Consider the following 27798-nt stretch of genomic DNA (forward strand, 5'->3'; position numbering starts at 1 on the left):
CCTTGACCATAACCTCCCCACTTTGGCAGAGCTCTGGGTGAAATGTATAGTTACATTTCTTTCCCATGGATGTACTTCCTATACCCATTTATAATTCACTCCCAATCAAGTCAAGAGGCGAATGTTTATATAACATGTAATTTTATATGGAGATGTTCTCAGGGGTGATCCAGACTTGATCAAGATTCCCAGTCAAAGGTCTGACTCATTGTTATACGCAATCATCTGTTTTATTTCAAAACATGTCTACACTGCATTGAGCATCAACACAGATGTGACCAAGAAACCCACAGTCCTGTCCCAGCAGGTGATGGGTCCAGTGTATGACTTGGGGTTGACTATTATTTTTCACAGTGAGAGAAAAAAAGAGAGGATAGGTAAGATGAAACGAACATTATTCCCAACTCCTGTTCAGGATTCTGAGTGATGATACAGAGGATATTTAAGAGATTCGTAAAGTTCTTCCAAAGACCCTTCTCCCCATCAGTCGATGTTCAAATATGGAACCTGGGCTGGTGGACCAGCTGGACTTGAGCGACACTAGAGTACACTGTTTAAAATTACATCCACACATTACTGCAAAAGATAGAGGAACAGGCCATGCCAAAGTAGACTGATAGTTTACTTTTTCCTGTTTTATGAACCCGTACAAATTTAGAGGCTATCAGAACTGTACAACCACAACTGTGATATAGCATCTGCTCAGTACAAAAATTTTTTGTGTAGGAGGAAGAATTCAGTTCACCTACAGGGAGAAATGTCCTGAGTTGGATGGTGCCAATACAGAACTGTCAATTGTGACCCCACAGAAATATGTGGGATCTCATGAAGACCAGAAATATCTTTCATTTTAAAATAAAGTCTCTAAATCCGGCTGCTTTTTAAAAATCAGTATTCCTATATCTTTCTTCCGAGGCAGAAAGTAAATGTTAGGAAACTGGCAGGTTCTCTTTCTCAGAGGCACACACAGGGTTTGGGGATCACTGTGGTTCTTGGTTCCTGGAACACTTGAGCCTCTGGCACCATTGGGCCTTCAGCAGCCTCCTCGGCATCCAGGGCTGAGATCCTCATATTCCAGAGCAAAGTCGCCAATCTGGAGGACTTGTGTCATGGGGAAGAGAGAAGGTCACCCCTTTAGCTCTGGATCCCCATCATCTGAGGGAAGTGGAAGGGGGCAGGAAGAAGCAAACCTCTGTTTCATAAAGTCATCATTGGAGCAGGCAGCCGAGCACACTGAGACCCTGTCGGTGCCCTTGTTGTGAGACACAAAATGCCTTCCCCAAAGTACAGACTTCTGTTTATGATATAAAATAGATACCTTTGAAATGATTTACCCAGACCAGTGAAAGGCAGTTGCTTATTACATATTATGCAAGTTTAGATTTTCTACTTGATTATTCACACCAAATCAGGCTTTAAAAACAGACCCAATCAGACTGGAATGCATACATTTCAACAGATCAGAAACCGCAAAATGCTTATGCCACTTACTGACATAGCTTTACACCCAAGGACACCATTGGTATAAATATTTCCAAATTCCTTTGCATTTTAACAAAAAGAGAGAACAATCAGAACAAAGACGTGATTTCAGTTTCTAACATTGATTGAATTATACTGTCTACCTTGGTTATACATCAGATGACATAGTTTTGCTCCGTTTTCTATGCATTTTGTCTTTTAAATCATCTTATACAAAATTTATATTAAAACAATTTTTCTTTTCAAAAGACAAACGCTTAGAGAAGCAAGTCTTATGAATACTCTTTCCTTCCGTTACTTTTGTCAAGTGGAGGAATCACCGTGGATTTTGAGTGCAGTGGTCAAGCATTTCCACGGGCCATCTTCTCCACACGCTCAGGCATGAGGGGGAAATCGGAAACTCTCTTTTTTAAAACATATTGGCAGGAGGGCACAATTCTTCAGCTCTTTAGGGCCTGGGAAAACAAAGAGAAAAGTGACGGTCACTTCTTTTACTGGCACTGCGACTAGTAATCCCGTAACTCATTGTTCCTTTGTCTACGTCTTCCAGTTCTGGATTATGGGGCTCTTCTCTCCCTGCTCATCCCTCCTCCAGGCCTGGTCCTCACACCCAGGGTCAGATTCCTGGGCATTTCCAGACACATAACTCTGCAACTGTATTGCTAATTGTGTCCCTCGACACCCCCAGTTGTATAGCATTTATCCTTCCCCACCCAATCATATATTATCTTCCCAGCAGATGGGTTTTCATTCAAGTTCACTTAGTTGGAAAATTAAGACAAGAGGTCAAATCTGGTGAGATCTCAATGGAAGTCAACTAAAGAGCCATCTGTGGCACTTTCTTGGAAATTTATAAGGCCCCAAGTAGACACCTGTTCTTCTGGGGAAGCTTCAGATGTAGTGCTTACAGAGGTTGGTAGCTTCTGAACATGACCTTTATTTGGAGGTTTCTATTAGTTCAAAGGTTGGAAATGGCTGCCCTCATTTACCTATCACACGGGCCTAAGATATTTACTTACGAGTACCTTCCTGACATTTTTCGAACAAACACAGCGATGATTCCACCAGTGGATCCAATGGCTAGTAAGACCCCAACTATGATTCCAACCAGGGTCACTGTTGACAAGCCACCTGATTGAGAAGAAAAAAAAGCATAAGCCCCAGATAAGCAATACACCACCAATAAGCAATGCCACTGGCCCACTGTAGATAACAAATGATGTTCTATGTTGTTTCTCCTGTATTCGGTGGGAGTTGACTTAGGAAGGGAGAAATGTTGGGTTATTCTAATCTCATATTATGAATAGAAAGTTTTCTGGGTCTTAAGATCTCTCAAGCATACCACTCCTACTAGGTGGCTTCACTGTTAATTACTGGGTAGCATTTGTGTACACACAGCTACTAAATTAGCCCCTCTATTTTCATTCTTAGGAATGATAAATTGTGATATGACACCATTTTCCATAGCTGTCATTAAGTGAACAGACTCATTTGCAGTTTGCTTATTTTCAAATACAGGCTTTTCTCTCTTAAAAGAGGTTTGAAACCTGTTCTCAGAAGGTTTGCATTCTGCTCCCATTGACGACAATCCAGGAAAGAATGTAATTCATCACAAAGATTAAGTTCAAAGAAACCTTTTTTAAAACATAAGAATATTTTGGTACCAAAATCTAACCCACCTTTCTCAACAGTTGTTGGTTTTTTTCCATCTGCTTTCCCTATAAAGAGAGAGATGTAATGATATAGAATTATTAGGATTTAGTAACTATAATTTAACAACTGGCAGAAGATGAATTTACCCTAAATGGAAGGTAGCAAAACACAAGCAAAGAGGATAATTTCTTAAGTAAATTGGATCAGGGGATTTTTAAGCAAGGTCTGACATGATCTTGTTTCAAAACTATTATTATTGAATTTATGAATGCTTCTTCACACCTATGGGTCTGTAGTTCTTTTGTGGATGTTACTTTTTTTCTCACCCACTGTAGAGAGCAGTGTCAAGGAAACGGGCCCATAGAGACCTTAAATAAATAGTCAAAGATTTCAGAAGTTAGGGTAACAAAAGAATCTAAGCCCCTTGATTCTTGGTCCAATGTCAAGATCATGGAAAACTCGCCCATTGTGATGAGGTCTATTTTGAAGAAACATCATTCTGAGAGCAAAATGTTTTGGAAGTTGTGGTCAAGACTGTGATTTACCTCATGATATCAATTTCCTAGCAAAATCCAGATCTTACAGGGCACATGATTTTAATGAGAATATACCCTTTGTATTTATGGCACTATTATTGTAGGATTTCTATCTGCAGCTAAACTTAATCCAATAGTTACAATGTGAATATTCTCATTTACCAAGCATGTGAAGTTGTTTAATTATGAATACCTTCCTGTAAGTAATAAAACTGTGAGTTTCTTTCAGGTAATTTTACACAATTTCTATTAAAAGAATAAAGGCCTTTTGTTTTGTTTCTCCCATCAACTTCTTTGTATACTGAGTCCTTCACTCCTCTGGGTGGTAGGTGTTTATGAAGAAGTCAAGAGGCCTTGATATAATGAGACAATGGAGAGAAGTGATGCAATCAGGCCCTTCCCTAGAAACTTCGTTCACAATTTGCAAAATACCACAGATATCCAATAGCTTTCCTAATCAAAGGTGACACCAGCCAACGATCAGCTATACGATGCTTTCTTTTTCTAATGGTTGAGTTGGAAAGAAGTCATCCACTCTGTACCAAATCCATCTTCAAAAAGAAGACATCTTTTCAAGATGGCCCCAGGGTTTGGGTCCTTGAACCCAGCTCTCCCTGCATGAGCTGAACTCACAGCTCTCCAGCGTTTACGTGGAGCTCAAGCTGATCATGCCAACCCAGTTGGGAGACTGGGAGATTGCTGGTTTTGAAGCCTGCCCAGGACAAAGGTGTCATCAAATCGACTCCCTAAATGTTATACCTGGCTGCCAACTACCAGTAGAGACAGGTCATGTGTTTTGCTTATCATGTCTTAACATGGTGGCTGCATACTGGGCTCATAACATAACAATCACCATCAAAGACATCATCTGTCAGAAAATACATTACCGAAAATAAAGTTTGTGAAGATTCATTACTAAATTAGAGTTTACGAGTCTTGTACTCCCTAGCTCCCTCCCTGTTATACTGACTGTGATCATGCAAGTGTGTCATACGTATGAACATCATCAAACTTGGGTGTTTCATGGGAAAGACATCTGCTGCCCTAATAAAATGACCTCTTAAAAAACAAATTGTTTATAATCACACTTTAACTCACATGTGAAAATTTCTTGGAACGCTGATGCATGAAGTGGGAATGTGCCATAATCACAGTTTTTGTGAAAGGGTGGGGTAGGGGACAGGACAAGAGAGTAACCATGAGTATTTTCCAGTTAATTGAGAATTTTTATTTTTAAGGAATAGGAGAAATCTCCTGGTATGCTATAAAAACTAGTTAACTTGTAATGCTCTATTTTCTGCTGCTCATTAGCTGTGAACTCTTGTTACAAATGATCAATGCTTCTCCAAAATTTTGAAATGCTTTCCAATGACCAATTATCAATATACTAACGACTCTTTCCTTGCTTAGCCCTATTTGGTTCTCTCTGGTATTTAATGTTAACCGTTTCTTTAGCATCTTGGAGTAACTGTAGGCTTTATTTTCAAAGCATGTTATAAAACTTTTTTTATCTTTGTGGTAAAATACAGAACATAAACTTTACTAGCTTCACCATTTTTTTTTCTTTCTTTTTTTTTTCTTCTTTTTTTTTTTTGTGGTACGCGGGCCTCTCACTGCTGTGGTCTCTCCCGTTGTGGAGCACAGGTTCTGGACGCGCAGGCTCAGCGGCCATGGCTCACGGGCCCAGCCGCTCCACGGCATGTGGGATCCTCCCGGACCGGGGCACGAACCCATGTCCCCGGCATCGGTAGGCGGACTCCCAACCACTGCGCCACGAGGGAAGCCCTATCTTCACCATTTTTAAGTGTACTCTTTGATGGTATTAAATACATTCACACTGTTGTGCAAACATCACCACCATCCATCTCCAGAACTCCTTTTCATCTTGCAAAACTGACACTGTACCGATTCCCCACTCCCTCCTCCCCCCAGCCCTGGCAACAACCATTCTACTTTCTGTCTCTATGATTTTGACTACTCTATGTATCTCATCTAAGTGGAATCATACAGTGTTTGTCTTTTGGTGACTGGCTTATTCCATTTAACCCTCAAGGTTCATCTATGTTGTAGCATGTGTGAGAATTTTCTTCCTTTTAAAGGCTGAATAATACTCCATTGTATGTATGTGACACATTTTGTTTATCCAGTCATCTGTCCATGGATAATGGGGTTCCTTCCATGTTTTAGCTACTGTGTCTACTGCTGCTATGAACATGTGTGTACAAATATAATGCATTCAAAAAATCTTCAGAAGTGCTACAGAGTTTTTAAAACCAGATTGGCGGTTGGGTCTGGAAATGCATGTTAAACAGTAAGGAATAACTTTCTAGGTGTTCAGCTGTGCAGCTGGTTTCAGGAACCACGGCTTTAGGGAAGGTCCTTATGTTTGCTTTCATTTAAAGATGAAAACACCTAAGTATATAAAATGATTATAGAAAATTGCTTGAGTTAGCAAGCACTCATTGCAGTTATTAGAGGATTAGTTCCTTTTCTCTTCCACTCCTATCTACTATAAAATAAGGTATATTTTTAAAATATCCCAAACAACTGAATTTCTCTTAAGAAAGTTTTGGAAATAGGAGGCTCTTTCCCTTGCTAAGTTGTAATGGCAATGATCTTTCCTCATGCTCACTGGTGATGGTCTAAACCTCATAATAATGACAAAGACTCAAAGTTGTCCTAAGGAGTTTCACCTCAAGGAGTCCCATTCACTTTGCTGCAGGTACCAACTGTGAATCACAAGCACAACCCCAAATCCTGGTAAGACTGGTTTAGAGTATATTCTTGCTTCATGTGTACAGACATGAACTCAGTGTAAGATGGTAAATGTTAGCATAGAATCTACTAAGATTTACATAGGTTGGCTAAGCTTTACGCTTTTGGGTGTCAACACAAAGTTCTTAGTGTGGCATTATATCAGGTTAGGGTCAGCAATATGACACCAGCAGCTACCTAACTTGCCCTTGTGGAGGCATTATCACTGGTTGTCATTTAAGGTTAGAAAGCTGTGTTCAGCAACCCAAAAAATACAAATTCTGAACCTACCACAGAAAGCTTGGTTCAAAATTAGTGCTTGCATTCCAATATGTGCCCTATTGATTATTATATTTGTTCCTGGATTTTTTGGAATATACTGATTATGCAGAAGAAGATCAACCCCTACTGGGGTGTCTGGTTTTCTTACCTGGGGACTGACTAGTTGCCACATTCAGGGTTGTGGTGCTCTGGCTTTGTCCTTGGGAGTGGACTGTGCTTTCCGCAGTTGGCAGGTCCTCTTTGTGACCCTCTGTTATGCTCTTTGCTCTTGTCGGCATCTATTGGAGATGTAAATGAGGCAAAACAGAAATAAAACCTAATGCTTTATACTCTGCCTTATAACAGAAATGGATTTAAGGTGGCATAAATGTATAAGCTATATGATGACCTAAATTTAAAGTGGAAACAAGAAAACAAACATAAAGAAAAAACAAGAATGGGGATAGGAATAAAATCCTGAAATAAATGCCAAATGTTTAGCACGCTGACTTCCTAAGGTCTAAACTCTTCAGAAAATACTGGGGCACGAGGCATTAATTCTTTCTCTTCCTTGAACTTGAATGGCACTTTTCCCCTGTAACATTTATTTGGCACATACTATGTTGTATTATTTTTAATGCCCTTCCTCCCCCAATTAGAGTGATAGTTAGCCTTTACTAAGAGCTTACTATTTGCCAGGCCCTCTAAATACCTTCTCAAATACACCACAGAAAACCCCTAAGTAAATTCTATTATTAACCCTATAGTATGAATCAGGCTTAGAGAGATCAGATAATATGCCCAAGCTCACAGAGCTAACAAGCAACAGAACAAGACTTGGAAATGGTTCTGTTGACTCCAAAGTTCATGCCAATGTAGCATTCAACAAATATGCTAGTGAGCACAGGCAACAAAAACAAACATAGATCAATGGGACCACATCAAACTTTAAAATTTTGTGCATCAAAGGACACAATCAACAGAGTGAAAAGGCAACCTATGGAATGGGAGGAAATATTTGCAAATCATATGCTTTAATATCTGATTAAAGTATATAGAACTCCTACAACTCAATAACAAAAAAGTCAAATAACTTGATTTAAAAAAATGGGCAAAAGGCACAGCATGCAGGATCTAAGTTCCCTGACCAGGGATCAAACCCATGCCCCCTGCAGTGGGAACACAGATCCTAACCACTGGACCACCAGGGAGTTCCCTGGGCAAAAGGACTTGAGTAGACAAATCTCCAAATATGGTACGCAATGGCCAAAAAACATACAAAAGATGCTTAATATCACTAATCATCAGAGAAAAGCAAATCAAAACCACAATGAGATTATTGCCTCACACCTGATAGGATGGCTACTATCAAAAGAACAGAAAATAACATGTTGGCAAGGATGTGGAGAAACTGGAACCATTGTGCACTGTTGGTAGAATGGTTGCAATCACTACAGAAAATAGAATGCAGGTCCTTAGAAAAATTAAAAATAGAACTACCATATGATCCAGCAATCCCACTTCTGGATGTACACCCAAAAGAATTAAAAGCAGGGTCTGGAAGAGATATTTGCACAACCATGTTCATAGCAGCACTATTCACAATAGCCAAGAGTTAGAAGCAATCCAAACAGATGAAGAAAATGTGGTACATACAATGGAATATTATTCAACCTCAAAAGGAAAAAAATTCTTACACATGCTACAATATGGATGAACACTGGGGACATTATGTTCAAGCATACTGAAATAAGCCAGTCACAAAATATCATTGCATGTGACCACATACATATAATAAGTAACCTTGCGTGTCATCACATACATATAATAAATATCCCTGCATGTGATCACTCACCAGAGCTGTCGAGCCAGCAGACTCATGGGGCTCTCCGCTGGCACCTGGGGTCACCATGTAATCTTCCACACCCAGGGTCGCGTTGTGATTTTCCACACCTGTAGTCATGTTATCTTCTGGCCGGACTGTGCTGACTGAAAAGGAAAGACGGAGTCAGACCTTAACGTGGATATCGTGTGGGCAGATCTAACTGGCCAGCTTCAGTCAGATTATTTTCTTTTCATTTCTTTTGGGTATTTTTTTCTTTTTAGGGGGGTTGTCATTCTGGCTTAACACAAACCATTCTACATACATACAACTGCCTGGTTATCTCCATTGTAAAAGAAAGGAAGATGGGAATATAAAAAGGTGAAGCAGGCAGCCCCTCCCTGGTATCCCACTGAGGTATGCTGGATGGGGGGTGTACACTTTGCCTTTTCCGTAATGAACCTGACTCTTCCTGGTGCCATTTCATACAATGAATTAATGCATTCGGGTCAATAGAATATCGTTTAGACCTAGAAGAATAACCTGGAAAGATTTCTAAAAATGCTAATTAGCAGGCTCTATCCCAAACCTACTGAATCAGAATGTCCAAAAGCAGGGCCTCCTTCTTTGTAAAATCAATCTCACTCTCCATTTAATTTTGAGACTGCTGTCTGCTTGAATGATTAGAATCACTGGCTCTGACCACAGACCTCATAGACGACACAGAGTTCAACCTCTTCTTTTACGGTTGGGGTTATCGCCTATGGGGGAGATCAGTAATATACTTAAGGATGCCGAGATAACCAATAGAACTTTTAGTGCGCCCAGAGCTATATTAAAGAGAGACCTCACAGCTCCTGGCCCTGGCTTTTCTGCATTACCACTAGATGAATGATCCTGTGTGCCAATGAGAAAGGTTTCCAGAGGAGGAGGGGATGGAGGTGGGTGGGAGGAGGGTGGATGGGAGGAGGGTGGATGGAGGAGGGTGGGATTGCAGGTTGAATTCCAGGACTTGGGAGAGAACTAGAAGTGGCCTCTTCTTCACCCTCTACCGCAATGATCGGAGCTAATCCTGACCGAGTAGGAGCACCATCTCAACTCATCAAATAACCCTTTTCACAAGTTAAAACAAATCTGACTCATTGGTCATGGGTTCCCTCTCCAGACTCAGAGTGGCTCTGGAAGAAACTCCATGACTAAATGCAGTTGCAAAATAAGTGAGCACACACAGCCCAGGAGCAAGAGCGAGGGGGTGCTTGGAGACTTATGTGCTTAATTGAAGGGCAGATATTCATATCTAGACAGCGCCTAAGTGAGCAATCTGGCCCTTGCCTTAAGATTCCTTATTTTTCCCATGCTTAGATAGCTCAGCCAAAGTCACAGCTAATAAATATTTGATCACAGCTTTTTTGCTGATGCATAGAGGAAGGAAACCTCTAGAGTAAATTCTCCTGTTCCATGAGCCTTCTTTTTGTACTGAGGGTCCTAATCCAATGCTGCCAATCGACATTCTGGATGAGCCTCCCAAGCATATGCATTTATTTTTCATCTGGGGTTGGGGGAAAGGCTTTCACTAGTTAGCAATAACTGAATACCTCAGTGCCTGCAAATGGATTGCCTCCCTTTTTGGCTGGTTGCTGGGGGCTCCTACTAAGGATTTATGACCATGATCTCAGCAAATGTTGAATGTACTTTTTTTGTGTGTGGCTGCGTTGGGTCTTCTTTGCTGCGCTCAGGCTTTCTCTAGTTGTGGGGGGTGGTGGATTCTCTTGTGGAGCATGAGCTCTAGGTGCACGGGCTTCAGTAGTTGTGGCATGCGGGCTCAGTAGTTGTGGCATGCGGGCTCAGTATTTGTGGCATGCAGGCTCAGTAGTTGTGGCACATGGGCTTCAGTAGTTGTGGCTCGCGGGCTCAGTAGTTGTGGCACACGGGCTCAGTAGTTGTGGCTCACGGGCTCAGTAGTTGTGGCATACAGGCTTAGCTGCTCCGCGGCATGTGGGATCTTCCCGGACCAGGGCTCAAACCCATGTCCCCTGTATTGGCAGGTGGATTTTTGTGTGTGTGTGGTACGTGGGCCTCTCACTGTTGTGGCCTCTCCCATTGCGGAGCACAGGCTCCGGCCACGCAGGCTCAGCGGCCATGGCTCACGGGCCTAGCCGCTCCGCGGCATGTGGGATCTTCCCGGACCAGGGCAAGAACCCGTGTCCCCTGCATCGGCAGGCGGATTCTTAACCACTGTGCCACCAGGGAAGTCCCAAATGTTGAATGTAGTTATCAAGCTCAAGGGGGACTACCCCTTTGCTAGGCAAGCAGTCTTTATTTAAAAACTAAGCATCCTATTTTCTTTTCTTCCACTCCTGGTTTGAACTCAGTTAACAGATCATCCACTTAAAAAATGTTTTCTGGAGTGTTCAGCAAAATCACTTACTATATGGCATCCTCTAACTTTAAAAAACAAAATAAAGCCACCCTTGCTTTAAACAAATTAAGTACTGAATGAAGTTAGTTTGAATTCTTTCATAGAATGTTCAGTTCATTGAAAGCGTAACTTGATAAAAATTCCTTCTTGTTCTTTTCTACTCTTGGCCCACAGACCCAAGGACTAAAATTGCTCTGAATAGACAAAGGACATTTTATGAATGACACTCATGATTAAGAGGCATTTCTTTTGTCTCACTGCCCTGGCGTTCTTTTTGCTCCATGGGAAAGTTGATCTTTAACAAGAGATGCTCAATTCTCCCTCTCATTATTTCGGCTGAAGGCTTTCCTGGGTGAAGGGTTCCTACGAGCCCAGCTGCTGAGTTTCCAGCCAGCATTTGACATCCTTTTCTCTTGAATGGTGAAATTCAAATCATGTATTGATGCCTTCACTCCCCAATCCTTTTTTTCTTCCTAAGACACGTGTGTGCACAGGGAACACACCAAACTGTTTATATAAGTGCAGCGATGAACCTACAATAACAGAGTCTGTTCTGGAGCGGTGTCCCCTTATGCTCACATGAACACCTTTTTCCTGCCACACCCAGCCTCCTCCAGCCTGCCGGTCAGAACCAATGGAAGTTTCCAAATACGGCTGTAAGGCATCCATTTGCTTTGGAATTTGTGTGTATGTATTAGTCTTTAAAAAGGTACTACCTCTAAGAAGATGATGTGATAATTTGATTTGATCTTAAGGTTTCTAAGTTTGAGAACAAATGAGCAGTGAAGAGATGCTAATTGGGATAAAAGTGTTAATTATGAATCATTTTTATCTTAGCATTAAAGTCTAATAGCTCCAAAGAAATTATTCTAGTTTCCATACATTTATGGGATAGCATTTCTTTTAAAATATTTTAGAATTTGGATGGAACATTAAATCACACTGTTACTATGATTGTCTTGCAACAGTCCCAAATTCTTGATTAAAAGCCTTTGTGGGAAAAAAAAAAAAAGCCTTTGTGTAAGTGTTTTCAGTTTTGTGGTTTTATTTGCACTTCTCTGATTTGTGCTGGTGAGTTGTTCCATCTGTTTGCTGGCCGATAGGAGTGTCTTCTCTTGTGACCATTTTTCTCTTATGGTATTCACCTTTTTTTTTATAATTGTTAAGTGCTCTTTATGCCTTAAGAATGTATTCTTTGGAATAGATGCTACAATCTGTTGTTTTTCTTTTTTACTAATTGGCATGTCTCTTTTGTAAGTGGCAAGGTCTATCACTAGTCAAACTTATTAAGCTTGTTTTGTCCCTCTGATGTCATACTTACAAACCCTTCCTCAACATTATGTAAATATTCATCTATATTTTCTTTTTTTTTTTTTTTTTTTTTGCGGTACGTGGGCCTCTCACTGCTGTGGCCTCTCCCGTTGCGGAGCACAGGCTCCGGACGCGTAGGCTCAGCGGCCATGGCTCACGGGCTCAGCCGCTCCGCGGCATGTGGGATCCTCCCGGACCGGGGCACGAAGCCGTGTCCCCTGCATCGGCAGGCGGACTCCCAACAACTGCGCCACCAGGGAAGCCCCATCTATATTTTCCTTAAGGTTCTTTCTATTTGTCTTGTGTTCACCTCAAAGCATGATGTAACATGGGAATATAAATTTGATTTTCCCCCAAGGATTAAACGGTCATTTCAATAACTCCTCTTTTCCTCTCTGCTTCAAAACTAGCTCTCATTGAGACAAACGGTTTCTTCCAAATACTGTGTCATGGTATTGGGAGAAACCTTTAGCAAAAGGACCAGCCTAAATGGCCTGGGCACTGCCGTCTGCCCCCATGCCCCCTACATTCTACCCTCTGTCTGCAGACTCCTTCCAGAACTGATTCCTAAATCTGTGTTCCCCTCGCCATCATCTCCCTCTTCCTCTTCACACCAGCTGATGGCTGCTGAGCTAATTCTGTGCCAGGGATGTAGTTAGAATAAAACAGGGTGCAGAGAGCAAGCAAGGAGAGGGCGCCACACTCGAACACAAGTGCACTGAGATCTTTCTGAGTCATAGGTTCTGCTGAGGGCAGGAGGAACAGCATTACCACACACCCTCTCTCCCATTTGTTCAGCAATGTAGGGTTTACACAACATCTTCAGGCTGACTTTATATCACAAGGTGGGTTGCACTGGCATTTTTGTCCCCATTGATCAGATGAGGAAGGTGAGGTTGACAGAGGCCCTCCTGGACCAAACCTTAGTGAGGCTCCTCTGAGCCCTCTTCTCAATGAGACCATGGCCTTGGGCTTCCATGTCCATCATTGCAGAGTCCAGTTTCAGCAAGAACCCTGCTAAGTCAGGTTAGAGACAATCTCTCGACCCCTCGATATGTGATCAAGTTCCCCATCTCCCACCTTTGATGTCTAAGTCCCTGGACTGCCTTTAGCAAGAATCCTGTTAGGCCAGTTTAGCAAGACTCCCCCTACCCTTGAGGTCTCTTCTTCATCATTTTCCATCCACTGCCCCTCACTCTGCTCCTTGGCTACAAATCCCCAGCTGTCCTTATTGTATTTGAAGTTGAGCCCCATCTCTCTCCCCTATGGCAATAGTCTTGAATAAAGTTTTCCAACTGTTTGAACAAGTGCCAACATAACTTTCTTTAACAAGGTCAGAAGTTAAACGATTTGCCAAGTTGGCCTGGTCAGTGAGTGGATGCAAAGCCAAGTGTTTTGCCTGCTCATTGGCCCCCAAGATCCTTTTGTGCCTCTATGGCAGCTGTTGCCTGGAAAATGCCCACCCGTCCCGGGTTCTGACATCCTTCCTCTTCACCCCCATCCTCATCCTCCCTTAAATTATAATCCTGTAAAGAAGATGTGGCACATATATACAATGGAATATTACTCAGCCATAAGAAGAAATGAAATTGAGTTATTTGTAGTGAGGTGGATGGACCTAGAGACTGTCATACAGAGTGAAGTAAGTCAGAAAGAGAAAAACAAATACCGTATGCTAACACATATATATGGAATCTAAAAAAAAAGGTTCTGAAGAACCTAGGGGCAGGACAGGAGTAAAGACGCAGATGTAGAGAATGGACTTGAGGACATGGGGAAGGGAGAGGGTAAGCTGGGACGAAGTGAGAGAGTGGCATGGACTTATATACACTACCAAATGTAAAATAGATAGCTAGTGGGAAGCAGCTGCATAGCACAGGGAGATCAGCTCAGTGCTTTGCGACCACCTAGAGGGGTGGGAGGGAGACGCAAGAGGGAGGGGATATGGGGATATATGTATATGTATATAGCTGATTCACTGTTATAAAGCAGAAACTAACACACCATTGTAAAGCAATTATACTCCAATAAAGATGTTTAAAAAAAAGATTAACATAAGATTACATTAACAATGAAAAATGTAAATTATGCACCCAAATAAGTTGAATTACAGTATCCAATATCTTCATTAAAAAAATTATAATCCTGGTTGTCGGAAGCAGTTGATTCCTTGGGCATCTCACCTCCTCTTATGAAACCCCATCTGTTAGAATCCCCCAATCAAGTTATTTAGTGACGACAACCTCTATTTCCTCAAATGAGTCCCCTTCTCGGACTGAGCATCCAGAAGTGGCAGGTAAGAAGTCAGGTGTGATCTGCCTTACAAAGGCTGTATTTCTCAGAGCAGAGGTTCTCTTGCTTCTACAAACAAAGGCAGCAGCAACGATGGAGACTGGGGCTTTCCCGAGGTTCACCTCTATCTCCTTGAATATTTACTGCACACCTACTATATGCTGGGCCCCATTCTGGGCACTGGAGACAGAGGCGTGAACCAGGTGAGGTCTCCACTCTCGTGGATTTGGGTACTGTTGTGGTGGAGTACGGGTGCTCACAACAAGCAGACAAACAGGGAAAATCTCAAGATAGTGCTCCTGCACAGCCCCCCCTTCAGATCCCTGCTCACAGGGCACTTTCTCGGGAGGCCTTCCTGACCACCCATGGAAATCAGTACCCCCCTCCCCACACACTAATATTAGTGAATATTTGTATATTCACTGATCGACTGTCCCACTAGAACATAAGCTCAGAAAAGGCTGTTTCACCTCAACGTCCCCATTGCCTACGACACTGGCACAGGGGAGGCACTCAGTACATACTTGTTGAATGACTGAGTGATCTCCAGGTAGGTGAAGAGCTGGTCTAACTAACCCTGAAGCCCAGAATGAGCTTGGAGCACCACACACTCCAGAAACAGGGTGATCAGTGTGGCTGGATGGTAAGAAAATGAGACCGGGGAGGTGTGGAGGGCCAGTCTGGTGGAACTCTGTAAGGAAGGGGTCTTGATTTCAATTGGAGTAGAAAGGAAGCCAGGACATGCTCTGAGTGGGGGCAGGACCTAACCCCAGTCCCAGGAACCACTCTTAGTGCCATGGAATAGATGTGGGTGTCGGGTATGGTGCTGGGGTCAGACGGAAGCTGAGAGATCACTTAGACTGCTGTCCAGGCAGAAGCGGGTGGTGTTTGCACCAGGACAGAGCAGCGGGAAGGGAAAGAACTGGACGGGTAATGGCTGGAAAGCATCTGAAGTCATTACCCCAACAATCAGAAATCAGTATGAAACCTCAGCGGCGAGATTTCATTTTACCATTTGCTGCAGCCCTTGGATAACAACATTTATTTCATTTTTTTAAAGTCTTTTATTGAATTTGTTACAATATTGCTTCTTTTTTTTTTTTTTTTCTTTTTTTTTTTGCGGTACGCAGGCCTCTCACTGCTGTGGCCTCTCCCGTTGCAGAGCACAGGCTCTGGAAGCGCAGGCTCAGCGGCCATGGCTCACGGGCCCAGTCGCTCCGCGGCACGTGGGATCTTCCCTGACCGGGGCATGAACCCATGTCCCCTGCATCGGCAGGCGGACTCTCAACCACTGCGCCACCAGGGAAGCCCTTGCTTCTACTTTATGGGTTTTGGGGTTTGTTTTGGTTTTTTGGCCGTGAGGCATGCGGGATCTTTGCTCCCCGACCAGGGATTGAACCCTCACCCCCTGCATTAGAAGGCACAGTCCTAACCATTGGACCACCAGGGAAGTCCTGATAACATTTAGACTATGAATCGGTGAACTGAAAAAGTAGGATGTTCCCATATGATTCTGAGTCCTTTACTGGATTTCACCTTGTTTTATCAGGACAGCCACAGAAGTCGCCTACATAAGCTTAGGTAAAGAGCCTCCGCCCCATTTCCATCTCCACATAAGGAAGAAGTTCCCTGTGGTCCTCTTTCTGCTGACCTGAAGCTTCAGAATCCAACAGCTGGAGATTAAAGTGGGAAAGTTGATTTTAAAAGAAGTCAAGCTGAGTTACCCCCAGGGTTTCAAAGAAAACCAGTGGTGTTAGCCAATGGATTAAGGCATCTTTCATGTTGTCTGGATTTTCTAGCATCTTGAGCTGCTCCAGCATCTAAATGCACAAATAACCCTTTGAAGATGGATGACTGCATGGCCTTGGAATGATTTTTGTGGCCATCGAGAAGTAGAATGCTCTTTTTCTTTTCTTGCAACATCCTAGGAAGTTCTGGATTTTCCCTGTAGGAGAAACTGTAAGATAACTGACAAACAAATAATCCCAATTAAATTTGGGAGAATGTAATGCTTTTAGAGGGAGGTCAAAACATCTATTTAGAAAAAGCCAAACCAAAAATGCCTGCTTCTGTTTCTTTGCCCAGACACTGGCTTTTATACATTATTTTTCTATCATGTCTCAAAACTGTGCTCAGAAGCCTGAAAATAAACACACCCCAAACTGCAGAGGGGTGTCAACCTCCAACATTTTCCAACGTTCTGCAGACCACCCACCGTGATCACTGAGATAGATCTTTGTACACTCTTTCACCTCCATTCAAGACATCCCCAATTTAGCTGTTTGATGGCACTCCTTTCGTTACCATGACGTGGGTTACTGCAGCCGGAAGAAAGGTGTTCGGACTTTGCTTTTATTTATTACATCTTTTGAGTGACCCCTCTGCTCCCATAGGCTGGCCCACATCCCGACTTGTACAGAAGCCTTTCTGTGGAATATTGAAAGCCATTTGCTGACCCAGACCCTCAACTCCTGGCAGACCCCGGGGTTGTGGGCAGTACAATCACTGATGTGGCCTGTGGGCTTCCCACCACCTCCACCCCTTCCAAGGATCCTGGTAAATGGCTCACTGGATCCCAATGTGGCCATGGAGAATCTAGGCAACTCCTAGAAGTCTGGCCACACCACTCAGTACCCCACAGGGACACACGTGCTCTTAATTTTCCTCCAGGCAATACAGTACAGCCTCCAGCCCACAGAGTCCCCTATTCCCCATGCCTGGCACCATGGTTAAGTAGTTAGCAGATGTTTGCTGAGTGACTGACTGAATGAGAACACGTACAGCCACGTAGGAGATTTCTCTTGAGTTATCCCTTACCTTACAATATTACTACCACTGTCCACCCTGCTTCACCCAAGAATTGTTGAAAGCCTTCCCCTGGTGACAGAGACAGCAGAGTTTAAAGCACGGCACTTCCCCATGAGGATGAGCGTTGCTGCTCTGCCGTTTGATTTTTTTTTTTTTTGCGGTACGCGGGCCTCTCACTGCTGCGGCCCCTCCCATTGCGGAGCGCAGGCTCCGGACGCGCAGGCTCAGCGGCCATGGCTCACGGGCCCAGCCGCTCCGCGGCATGTGGGATCTTCCCGGACCGGGGCACGAACCCGTGTCCCCTGCATCGGCAGGCGGACTCTCAACCACTGCGCCACCAGGGAAGCCCTGCTGTTTGATTTTTAATGAGCAGCAGCCTGTCCACTCATTGCATCCGGTCCTGTCCGTCCGTGCAGGCTGAGGCTGAGACTGCCCGCTGTCGGCATCAGGGATGTGTGCCTCTCCCATAAAAATCAAGAGAAACGTGTCAAGCCTGCAGAGATCACACAAGTGTCACTAGTTCCTCTAGAGAAATCAGAAGAAATGCTACCCATTAAGATTTGGAGCAGCGAACATCCCCTGGCTTCAGAGAAGGGGAGGTTATGCTCAATGCCCCAAGGGGCATTTTTCTTTGACCCCTCAGGGTCACCTCCCAAAGCTGAAGGCAGCGTTCTGAAAGTCTCTGCTGCTGGACGTGGCAATAAAGAAAGGAGAGGGGCCAGAGATGGCCGGGGACTCCTGTTTCATTTCAGAAGCAAGGACTCACACCACTCACTGGCAGGTGGAAGGTGCAGGACACGCAGTCCATAAGTCAGGTCTCCCAACCACATCCATTCTCTTCCCTTCGATGGGGGAAAAGGAATTGAGACCTAGTGTGTACCCTTCACAAATCTTCGCAATCAATCTCCATGACCATCCACGAGGTAGGTATTTTAATAACGGCGACTATTTTATAGGAGGATGTGCACAACGTCTGTGCCAAGCACTCTCTTTTGATCTTCACAAAAGCCTTGCAGACTAACATCATCCTCATTCTGTAAATGAGGATGGTGGAGCTGAGAGTAATCTACCCATGTAGCCAGCAAGGGGTTGATGCAGGGGTTACACATCAAGATCTGTCAGACCCCAAAGAAATCCCCAGCTCTAACCACTCCGTTACACAGCCTTTATGTGTATTGGTTACTTTTCCACAGCTCCCACTCATTCTCCTCCCCCACTCAGCTCCATCACTGCCCACCCAAACCCTACCTACTCTTCGTGGCCCAGGGAAAACACCTCTTTCTTCAGCGCCCACCCGCACCCTCCCGAGGTGCCAGGAGAAAGTAATCTCCTCTAAATTAGTGTAGGGCTTGGTAACACCGCACTCACGACTTTCTCCCTACTAGCATTTATCAATTTATCAAACTTCTTTAGGGCAGCATTCCTTTCTGCTGTAAGTCTATGGCCCAGCCACTAGCATAGTCCCTGATAACTGAATGAACGAATGAATGAATGAATGGATATTTACACTTTTCAGGACTCAGGAGAATGAATCAACTTACCGACTCACCCCAACCTCAAAGAGGGCTCAGGACCCTTCAAATGCCAAAACTCGAGGCTGTTGGTTACAACCTCAACCAAGATTACTCAACCTGGGGAGAGGTTTCTCTCTTGACCAAGAGCGGAATGTTCTCAGTAAAAAGAGGAAATGAGTTCACAGTTTTGTGGACTGGAATCAACACCTCTGTAATAACTTTTCTGGAACCTGGCCGGGGTCGCAGTCCTGCACAAAGAGGCCATCTCCTAGGGTGGACCGCTTAGTACTTGAATAACCAAACAACTAAAGCGGGCTTTAGAAGTGCCGGCCTGGAGCACAGCATCTCAACGGGATGATGGGGTGTTTGGGAAACACTCACCATCTGCTCGGAAACTGAGCTTGTGATTCACGCAGGGCTGTCAGCTGAGCAGGCCCTGATTTTGCAACAGTGAAAAGAGAAGCCCCTTCGGCTCTGACCTCACCATCCACCCATGCACAGACATCCTCCACAGACAGACCAGCTGTGAGTCCAGGAGGATGAGGCCCTACAGGAATGCACAGTACGTAGCTGTGTTTCCACTATCTGCCCTTGGCCTTGAGCCTAAGCCTGTTTCTTCTGAGACTCCTTGCCATCTTTCTCCCTTGTTCCCATGAATGGGGAATTCAGGCAGCAAACTCTGTGTCCAGGGCTTATTTCTGATGCCATTTTAGTTGAGATCTCCCCAGGTACCCATCAGATACATCAGATTGGATGTCTTACTAGTACCTCAAACTCACTGTGTCTATAAGACAATGCATAACCTCCCGTTCCTTCTCATCACATTGGTTCCTAATCTCTCACCCTTCCAATCTGATTTCTATCACCTGCCTTCTTGTCATTCCTGCCAAACAGACTGGGCCACTGTGTTTCTTCCCTCTTCCTCCTGCCAAAGTTTACTACGTACCAACCATTTGTTCTTTTAAGTGCTGAATAAGACGGGTCCTGCTCTCTTCTCTAAAGAGCAAGAGATGTACACAAATGATTAAAATACAGTGATAAGAGTAGCCAAAGCGATCTTGAAAAAGAACAAAGAGAAGGACTCACACTTCCCAACTTCAGAACTTACTACAAAACTGCAGTAATCAAGACCATGTGCCCGCACGCCAGCACCCGTGTTCTGCAACAAGAGAAGCCACCCAATGAGTAGCCTGCACACCGCAACCAAGACCCAATGCAGCCAATTAATTAATTGATTGATTAATTAATTAAAAAACAAGTTGCCATCTGACTTACTGCCTGGTGAGGGCCAAATTTCTGGTTCATAATGTGGGTCTTCTGGTTCTGCAATTAAATGATGTAATGGGCATAAAAAAAAAAAAAGAAAGACCATGTGGTACCAGCATAAGGACAGATGTATAGATCAATGCAATAGAACTGAGAGTCCAGAAATAAACCCACACTTTTATGGGCAATTGATTTTGACAAGGGTACCCAGATAATTCAGTGGAAAGAACTGTCTTTTCAACAAAATGGTGCTGAAACCACTAGATATCTTCATGCAAAAGAATGGCGTCGGACCTCTATTTCACACCATGATTAATTCATTAAAAATTAATTTCAAATGACTCAAAGACCTCAGTGTAAGAGTTAAAACTATACAGCTGTTGGAAGAAAACATAAGAGTAAACCTTTCTGACCTTGGATTAGGCAATGGCTTCCTAGACAAGACACTAACAGTATAGGCAACAAAAGAAAAAAATAGATAAATCGGACTTCATCAAAATTTTAAAAAATTTGTGCTTCAGTGGATGCTATCAAGAGATTGAAAAGCCAGCTCACAGAATGGGAGGAATATTTGCAATTCATATGTCTGATAAAGGTCTAGTATCCAGAATACACACAGAATTCAACAATAAAAAACGACAACCCAATTTTAAAATGAGCAAAAGACACAAATAGATATTTCTCTAAAGAAGATATATAAATGGCCTTTAAGCACATGAAAAGAAGTGCAACGTCATTGGTCATTAGGGGAATGCAAATCAAACTTATAATGAGATACCACTCCATACACACCAGGATGGCTACTATTAAAAAGAAAAAACACTCAACCAAATGGAAAATAACAAGTGTTGGCAAGGATGTGGAGAAATTGGAACCTTTCTGCATTGTTGGAGGAATGTAAAATGGTGCAGCTGCTTTGGAAAACAGTTTGGCAGTTCCTCAAAAAGTTAAACATAGAGTTACCATAAGACCTGGCAATTCTACTCCTAGGGACATACTTGAGAGAAATGAAAACATATGTCCACACAAAGACTTGTACATGAATGTTCATAGCAGCATTATTCATAACAGGCCCAGAAAGGAAACAACCCAAATGTCCATCAATGGGTGAATGGCTAAACAAAATGCAGTATAGCCATATCATAGAATATTATTCTGCCATAAAAAGGAATAAAATTCGGACTCATGCTACAACGTGGATGAACCTTGAAAACACCATGCTAAGTGAAAGCCAGACACAAAAGACCACATATTGTATGATGACATTTATAGGGAAATACCTAAAATAGGCAAACCCATAAAGACAGAAAGCAGATTAGTGGTTGCTAGGGGGTGAGGGAGGGGGAAATGGGAGCAACTGCTAATGGTGTGGGGCTTTGGAGGAGGGGGTGATGAAAATATTCTAATAGTGACAGTGGTGATGGCTGTACAACTCTCTGAATATACTAAAAACCACTGGATTGTTTAATTTAAAGGGGTAATTTTATGTCATGAGAATTATATATCAATAAAAAATTTTAAAGCAGTGATGAGTGGTGTAAGAGGTGAATAAGAAGAAATCAGAAAATGAGGAAAGAATAAGAAGAAATCTGGAGGTACTGAGCTACAAGCCTTGCTGGCTCTTATTCCCCCAAATCTGATCTCATTCCCCCTTCTTCTGTAACCACACTTAGCCTCTTTATCTCCTGACTCTCCCCCTCCCCCAGACTAGTCCCATAAACTAGATTCAATCCCATATGGTGTCCTTGCCATTAAGTTTTCTTCTGGCAATCACTATTCATGGCCCAATCTGCTCCCATTTGCCTATTGCCTACAGAAAAAGGTCTACCTCCAACTCAACACGGACTCAGCCTTCTCCCTGATTTCCAGCCCTCCCCAACTCATGACTCCATGACACCCATGACTCCAGCCAGCCTTCATGGCTTTTCCCAGCCCTGGGTGCCCACACCTTTTCCCACACAAACTCCAGGTTTTTCTAATTTCCACGCATTTTTTCAAGCAGTCTTTCTTGCCAGGATTGCCCTTCCCTGCCACCCTGCCCAACCAACTCCACCATTTTTCACAGCCAAGATCAAGTCCCATCTTCCCCACAAGGGTTTTTCCAGCTCCTGAAGCCCACAAGAATCTCATCTCCAAACTAGCAGCAGGTAATGGTGTGTGCCACGCAGGGCATGACTTTTGTGCTGCCTTGTCTGTATACACCACCCACACATCTGCCTTGCCTCTCTGTGTGAGCTGCAGCCCCACTGTATGATTCCATTCTAACTCTTAAAGTTCTTAATAATATGTGTGCTCTATAAATGTTTAAGGGAACAGGGATTATGTCCTTTAGTTAGGTACCCCAACGTCAGTCTAGTTCTTCAATCTGAATTATGTATCCAACAAATAACAAGTGGAGTTACTGCTGTAAAAGTTACTTGAAATCAACCTGCTGACATCTCTGAGTGTCCTTGGGGGCCACAACCCTAAGCATAGCTGGCTGTTGTGCTGAATGTTTAGGGGTGTGGGCTCTGGGGTTGAGCTGCCTGAAGTGAAGTCTCACCATTGCTATTTTCTAGCTCTGTGTCTGTGTGTAAGTTACTGAAGCTCTCTGAGACTCTTTACCCATCTGTAAAATACAAATAGTTCCTACCTTGTAGGTCTGTTGTGTGGATTAAATGAAATAGGGCTTGGAAGGTGCTTGACACTAAGCACTCAGTAACTGTTAGCTGTTATTATACACTTACTGCTATGAATACCACCCATCCAGAATCTAGTCCCTTTAGTTTTACAGATTCAGAAATTTAATCTTATTATAGGGTGATCTAGCTCAGATGAAACTGTTTCACCCTAGCCAAGCTCATAAGAGGGCAGGAAATCAAATAGCTTATTTAGAATGGGAAATAGTTTCCCAATGCTTTCTACCCATGTTTGCTATTCAAGGCGTGCCCTTCTCAAGAGTGAAATACCTGAAATGCTGTCTGGTGCAGATAGAACAAAGTCTGGGGTGAAGCAGTTGGGTGGAATACATTTCCAGACTGTGAAAGAACAGGGATCCCTAATTCACAGGAACACCTGGACTGAGATCAGAAGCCCTACAGCCACTAGATATGATATCTTGCATACTAGCTGTTAGCAAGGATAACGTTTGCCTTGCCTGACTCACAGAGAAGTTAGTAAGTAAATATTTGTTAAATAAATGCATTCCTTGGGCAAGGCAGGCTTCACGTCGTCTAGTCCTTATTCCTTTCCCCTCCCTGTCTAGATTCTAGGCAAACAGACTCCCTTCTCCTCTGGGCAGGATACTATTCATTGGATCACAGCTTTGCTTATATTAGCTGAGTTTTACTCACCCAGATGGAGACAGTGTGATGAATTACAGGAAATACTTCGTTCTCATCAGTAATATGTTGACGCATCTTCTAGTGGCCCTTCCCTGCTTCCCACCTATATTCCATATAACTGTCATTCCCCTGCCTGCTACAAATGTAACAATGACAATGATTACCTCCCCTGCTCCGGGGGAGGGACCTCAGTGACCTCTCTCTACTGCCTGGAGCCCTGGAAGCCCTGACCCTCTGGACAGAGGTCGAGAGCACACCTTCCTCCGGAAAGGTGATTATCCTATTGGTAGGTTTGCTGTTTTTTGGTTTGTGGGTGTTTTTCTTCCCTGCATAAAATTTAGTGTTGCCCTGACAATTTCAGTTTGCAGCTTCTCAGACAACTAGGTGAATGAGGTGGGCAGGTCTGCAAATTTCCCTCTGAACTTAGCTCGATTCCCCTCAAAGAATTAAGCCCATCTCCTCTGACCAATTCCCGAGGCAAAGACACTCGGCCAGATGAAAAGGCGGGAGAGCCCGACCATCCCTACCTGTTGAAGTTCAAGGGAATGCTTGCCATGGACTAGCCGCCATGAGCAGGCTGGTTGGTGGGCACTGGGGTGAGACAGAGGGAAGGAAACAGCCACCTCATTTTCCTGCCTTGGAGAAAGTTGGCAGAATTCCGGTTGTTCCCTAACCTGGCTCCATCTCAGAGCCCTCAGATAAAATGCTTGATCACTTTCCTTTCCCAAAAAGTTTTAAGACATCAGTAGGGAAAGATTCAGAACTCCAATCAAAAGGTGCTTTTATCTCCTGCCCACCCCACGGGAATCCTAAGACTTATCTCAGTAACCCACCCGTTCCCCCCAATCATTTGATTCTCTTTCAGCAAAACACTCTCACTGGATATTTCTTTGGAATATCCAAGGAATGGCAGATTCCTTGGAGAGCCTTAGAGGACCTGATTTAGCTTCCTCAAGTGAGTTTCAAAAGGGTATTGCCAAGTATGTGAGCCTTTTCTCTCTCTACATCCTCCCCTGTAATATTTCCACAAGTGGTAACCTGGCATGCCTGCTCTTGGAAGCCAGAAATATGACAAATATTCAGATAAGCCAGTGGAATTTAAAGCACACTTTCCTCGTTTTGCTGGTGAGGACTGCAGTGCATGCTTTACGCTAGGTGTGCCTCCCCCAAATGTGCTTAGAGTTCAAATCCAGCACTTCAGGAGATGATGAATTACTATTTGGGGAATGAATTAATAAATCCTATTTTAAGGTACTGTGACATCTTCATTTTTAAAGGAGTATTATGGTAAGTATTAAATGTAAAGAACTTTTTGTACCTTAAAAAATTTTGTTTTCATGTTTAAGGAGTTTAAAGCAAGGTTAACCTTTAATTTCAAGTTCAACCTCCTTTTTTTTTTTTTTTTTTTTTTAGTGTGTAATGTAGCAAAAAAGAGCTTGAGGTTTGGAGTTAGGCCCATTTTTTGAATCCCAGTTCTGGCATATTCTGAAGATAATAATGCATAATTCAAGGCCTGGTGATGATTAAATGAGGGAACTGTGACATTCCTAGCACATGGTGGGGGATGGGAATGGGAGAGAGGTGGTGTCCTTCCTACTTGGCCACACCATCCACTGTCACTCCAAGGTTTGGGGTCTCTGTAATTCTCAGTATAGAGTTACTCACCGGCCTCTCATTACGGAGGCCGGAGGAACGAGAAGGGGCTGTGTACCTCTGCTCAGCCTGGGTTGCTCCCTATTTGCCACGTCCCAACTTAGCCTTCTTATGCTTGGATACATTTTCCAAAATGTGCTTTTCTATATTAAATGCGATCTTGGATCTTGGAGCCCTCACGAAGGCTCTAACAGACCTGAGATGCTTTAAGTGCAACAAAAAACTCTTAGCAACTCGTGAAGATTTCCGAGCATCCGAAACTGGCAAGAGTTTTGGGGAAATCACAGGGAAATTTGTTCACCGCATGATTAATCCTGAGTGGACTGGTCCCGGAAAAGCACATGTGGGTTTTCAGCAAGCAGCAGCCTGCAGAATTTCACAAAATAAACGACCTCACGAAGAGGCCCGTGTACGTGTTTTGGATGAAAGTTCAGAGTGAGGGCAGGGCCTGCCAAAGGAGGAAAATGCCAGATGTGTGGACAGCAGAGCTCCTCTGAATCCACTAACATCCCAAGAGACAACACATGGGACCAGATTATACAACTGAATCAGATTATAACACTAGATGAGGGACGCCCAGTGGGGAGTAGACTTCTATGAGAAAGATAATAAAATTCATCACCATAATTACCCCCAGCCCAGCTCCCCCAACAAGAGCCCACAATGGCTCAGCTCAAAGAAGTTATTCATCCATATTCAAGTTGCCTCACTCATTATCCTCAGACAAAACCTCCTTCTGGGCCTCAAACCCTCGCCAGCAGCCCAGCAACTCTGCATTGACACACAGCCCCCGGGGAGGGGTCCGGGGATGCTTCTGTCTTTAGCAATCAAGTTGCTAGTTCTAGGGGTGGCTGGGTTTTTTCAGACAAGGTTTACCACTTCTTTTCAGGAGCACCTTTGATATTCGGGACTGTCTCTAAGATAATTATGGCTAACCCTTCCCTGGGAGAAAACAGAGGATGCCGCCCAGTGGCCGATTTTCCTGGGCAGAGCTGGGATGTGGCTCAGTTTGGGGGCCTCCCACACCTTGCCCCGCTGAGCACAAAATGTTGTCATTTGCACACTGTCTTGCCAACAAGGAAATGTAACTGAAACGCAGAGCCATGTATATCACCCTGGAGAGAGAAGTTCCAAAGATAGGACTGCCACGAATAGCTCACGGCCCTGCAAAGAGAGCTGCTCAGTCTCCCCGAAGCAGACGGCCCGGCAGAGAGTAATAGACCCTATATCACTTCCCCAGGGCTGGGTATAATTGTCTTTGTGTGGAGCCCTCCCTCAAACCCCTCCCTTCAAGCAGGATTCTTCTGGCACCAGGCTTACCTCCATCCTCAATTTGGAAAATGAAAAAGAGTTTAATCTCCTCAACCTCCAACTCCAAAGATCACAAGTTAGCTTACAACGCCTTGGACCAATATTCAGTGAGCAACTACTGTGGTGCCAGATATTGTTTGGTCCTCGGGATCAAGGCGAAGACATAGCTGTGTCCAAGGGAGCTTATATTCTACTTTGGAAACGGATTAAAAATAAAAACCCAAGAAAAATTAAACTCTGACCGATGTGCATGGGTGCCACAAACACAGCACACTGAGCCAGGAAGAGGCAAGATGAGAAGAAGATGTAAGAGAAAGAGGAAAAGGAGAGGAGACGATGCAGGTAATGGGCAGGCAGAGCTCCCATCATCAGATCCAGGGGAGTGAAGGTCTAAGGAGCCACCAACGCTCGGTCATTGGCGCTCTTGGCCAAGTTCCACACGTGGCCCCAGAGGAACTTAAATCTCAGTGTTCACAATAGTCCTCCACGCACTCAGGACCCTCCACTGCAGTCCTTTCCCCACACACTATCCTCTCTACAGAGGATAACGGAGGCCTCTTCCAATGGGTCTCCGCTGGTAGGGTCCTGAGTGTGTCCAGCGTGCCCTCCTACAGGGTATAAGACCTGGCAGCCCCCCAGAGGGAGCCAGTCGCAGCACAGGGGAATTCCACCCCCAGCCCCTATCCCTCCCGATTCCTTGGGGTCAGTTTCTTCTGAGGCCATGGGCGGTCCTCCGATACACAGCCCTGTAGGAAAGCCCAGCGCCGCCAGTGGAAGGCTCCTGGCGGCTACCCTTCCACTCCATCAGGGGGTGGGCCGCCACCGAGGGAGACCCCCCTCTGCTCTCCACCTGCTGCCTGTGGATTCGGGGTCTCCTCCTGGCACCCCGCTCAGCTCTTCCTCTGCGACCTGGCACCAGCAAAGCCGCTGTCTCTCGTTCTCCCGGGTCCTCCGGACTCGTGCGCACACATACACTGCCAGCTCCGCTCTGCTCTCCCGGGCAACCTCAAATACCAGGCCCGGGCGTTCCCGCAAGTCCCAGCTCGCTCGTCCCCACCAGCAGCTGCAGGGAGCCCCGCCTGCTGGGTCTTACCTTCTGCCAGGACCCAGAGCCATGCGCTTCCCAAAACGAAGAACAGAACTGGCACCTTCCACATTTTCTTAGTTGACTTGTTCTTTGGGGGGGGGCCGAGCAGCTCGTTTCTGTGCTGGGGGAAGATTATGAAAAAGCTCCTCAGCCAGAGGCCCTCGTTTGATGGAGCGCGAGACTGGGGGCTGGAAAATGCGGGGAGCAGAAGTCCCAGCGCGGGAGGGGTCCCCGAGTTCCTTCGCCCGCAGCGGCAGCCGGAGGAGCAAACTTTGCAGTTGGGAACTTTCGGATCAGAGTCAGCAT

At 44.3% G+C, this 27798-nt stretch overlaps 1 protein-coding gene across 1 annotated transcript; it reads right to left on the reverse strand.

Annotated features, from left to right (window-relative positions):
• Window positions 1-208: 208 nt before the first annotated feature.
• PDPN (podoplanin) lies at window positions 209-27798 on the reverse strand (the record flags this gene model as incomplete). Its single annotated transcript, XM_081218033.1, is given in 8 exon segments — window positions 209-1937; window positions 2502-2613; window positions 3162-3200; window positions 6856-6985; window positions 8542-8675; window positions 27499-27661; window positions 27663-27755; window positions 27757-27798. Coding segments are annotated over 8 exon segments (720 nt in total). The 3' UTR covers window positions 209-1930.

The sequence above is a fragment of the Mesoplodon bidens genome (assembly GCF_964165515.1).
Source record: "Mesoplodon bidens genome assembly, chromosome: 2".
Lineage (NCBI taxonomy): Eukaryota > Metazoa > Chordata > Mammalia > Artiodactyla > Ziphiidae > Mesoplodon > Mesoplodon bidens.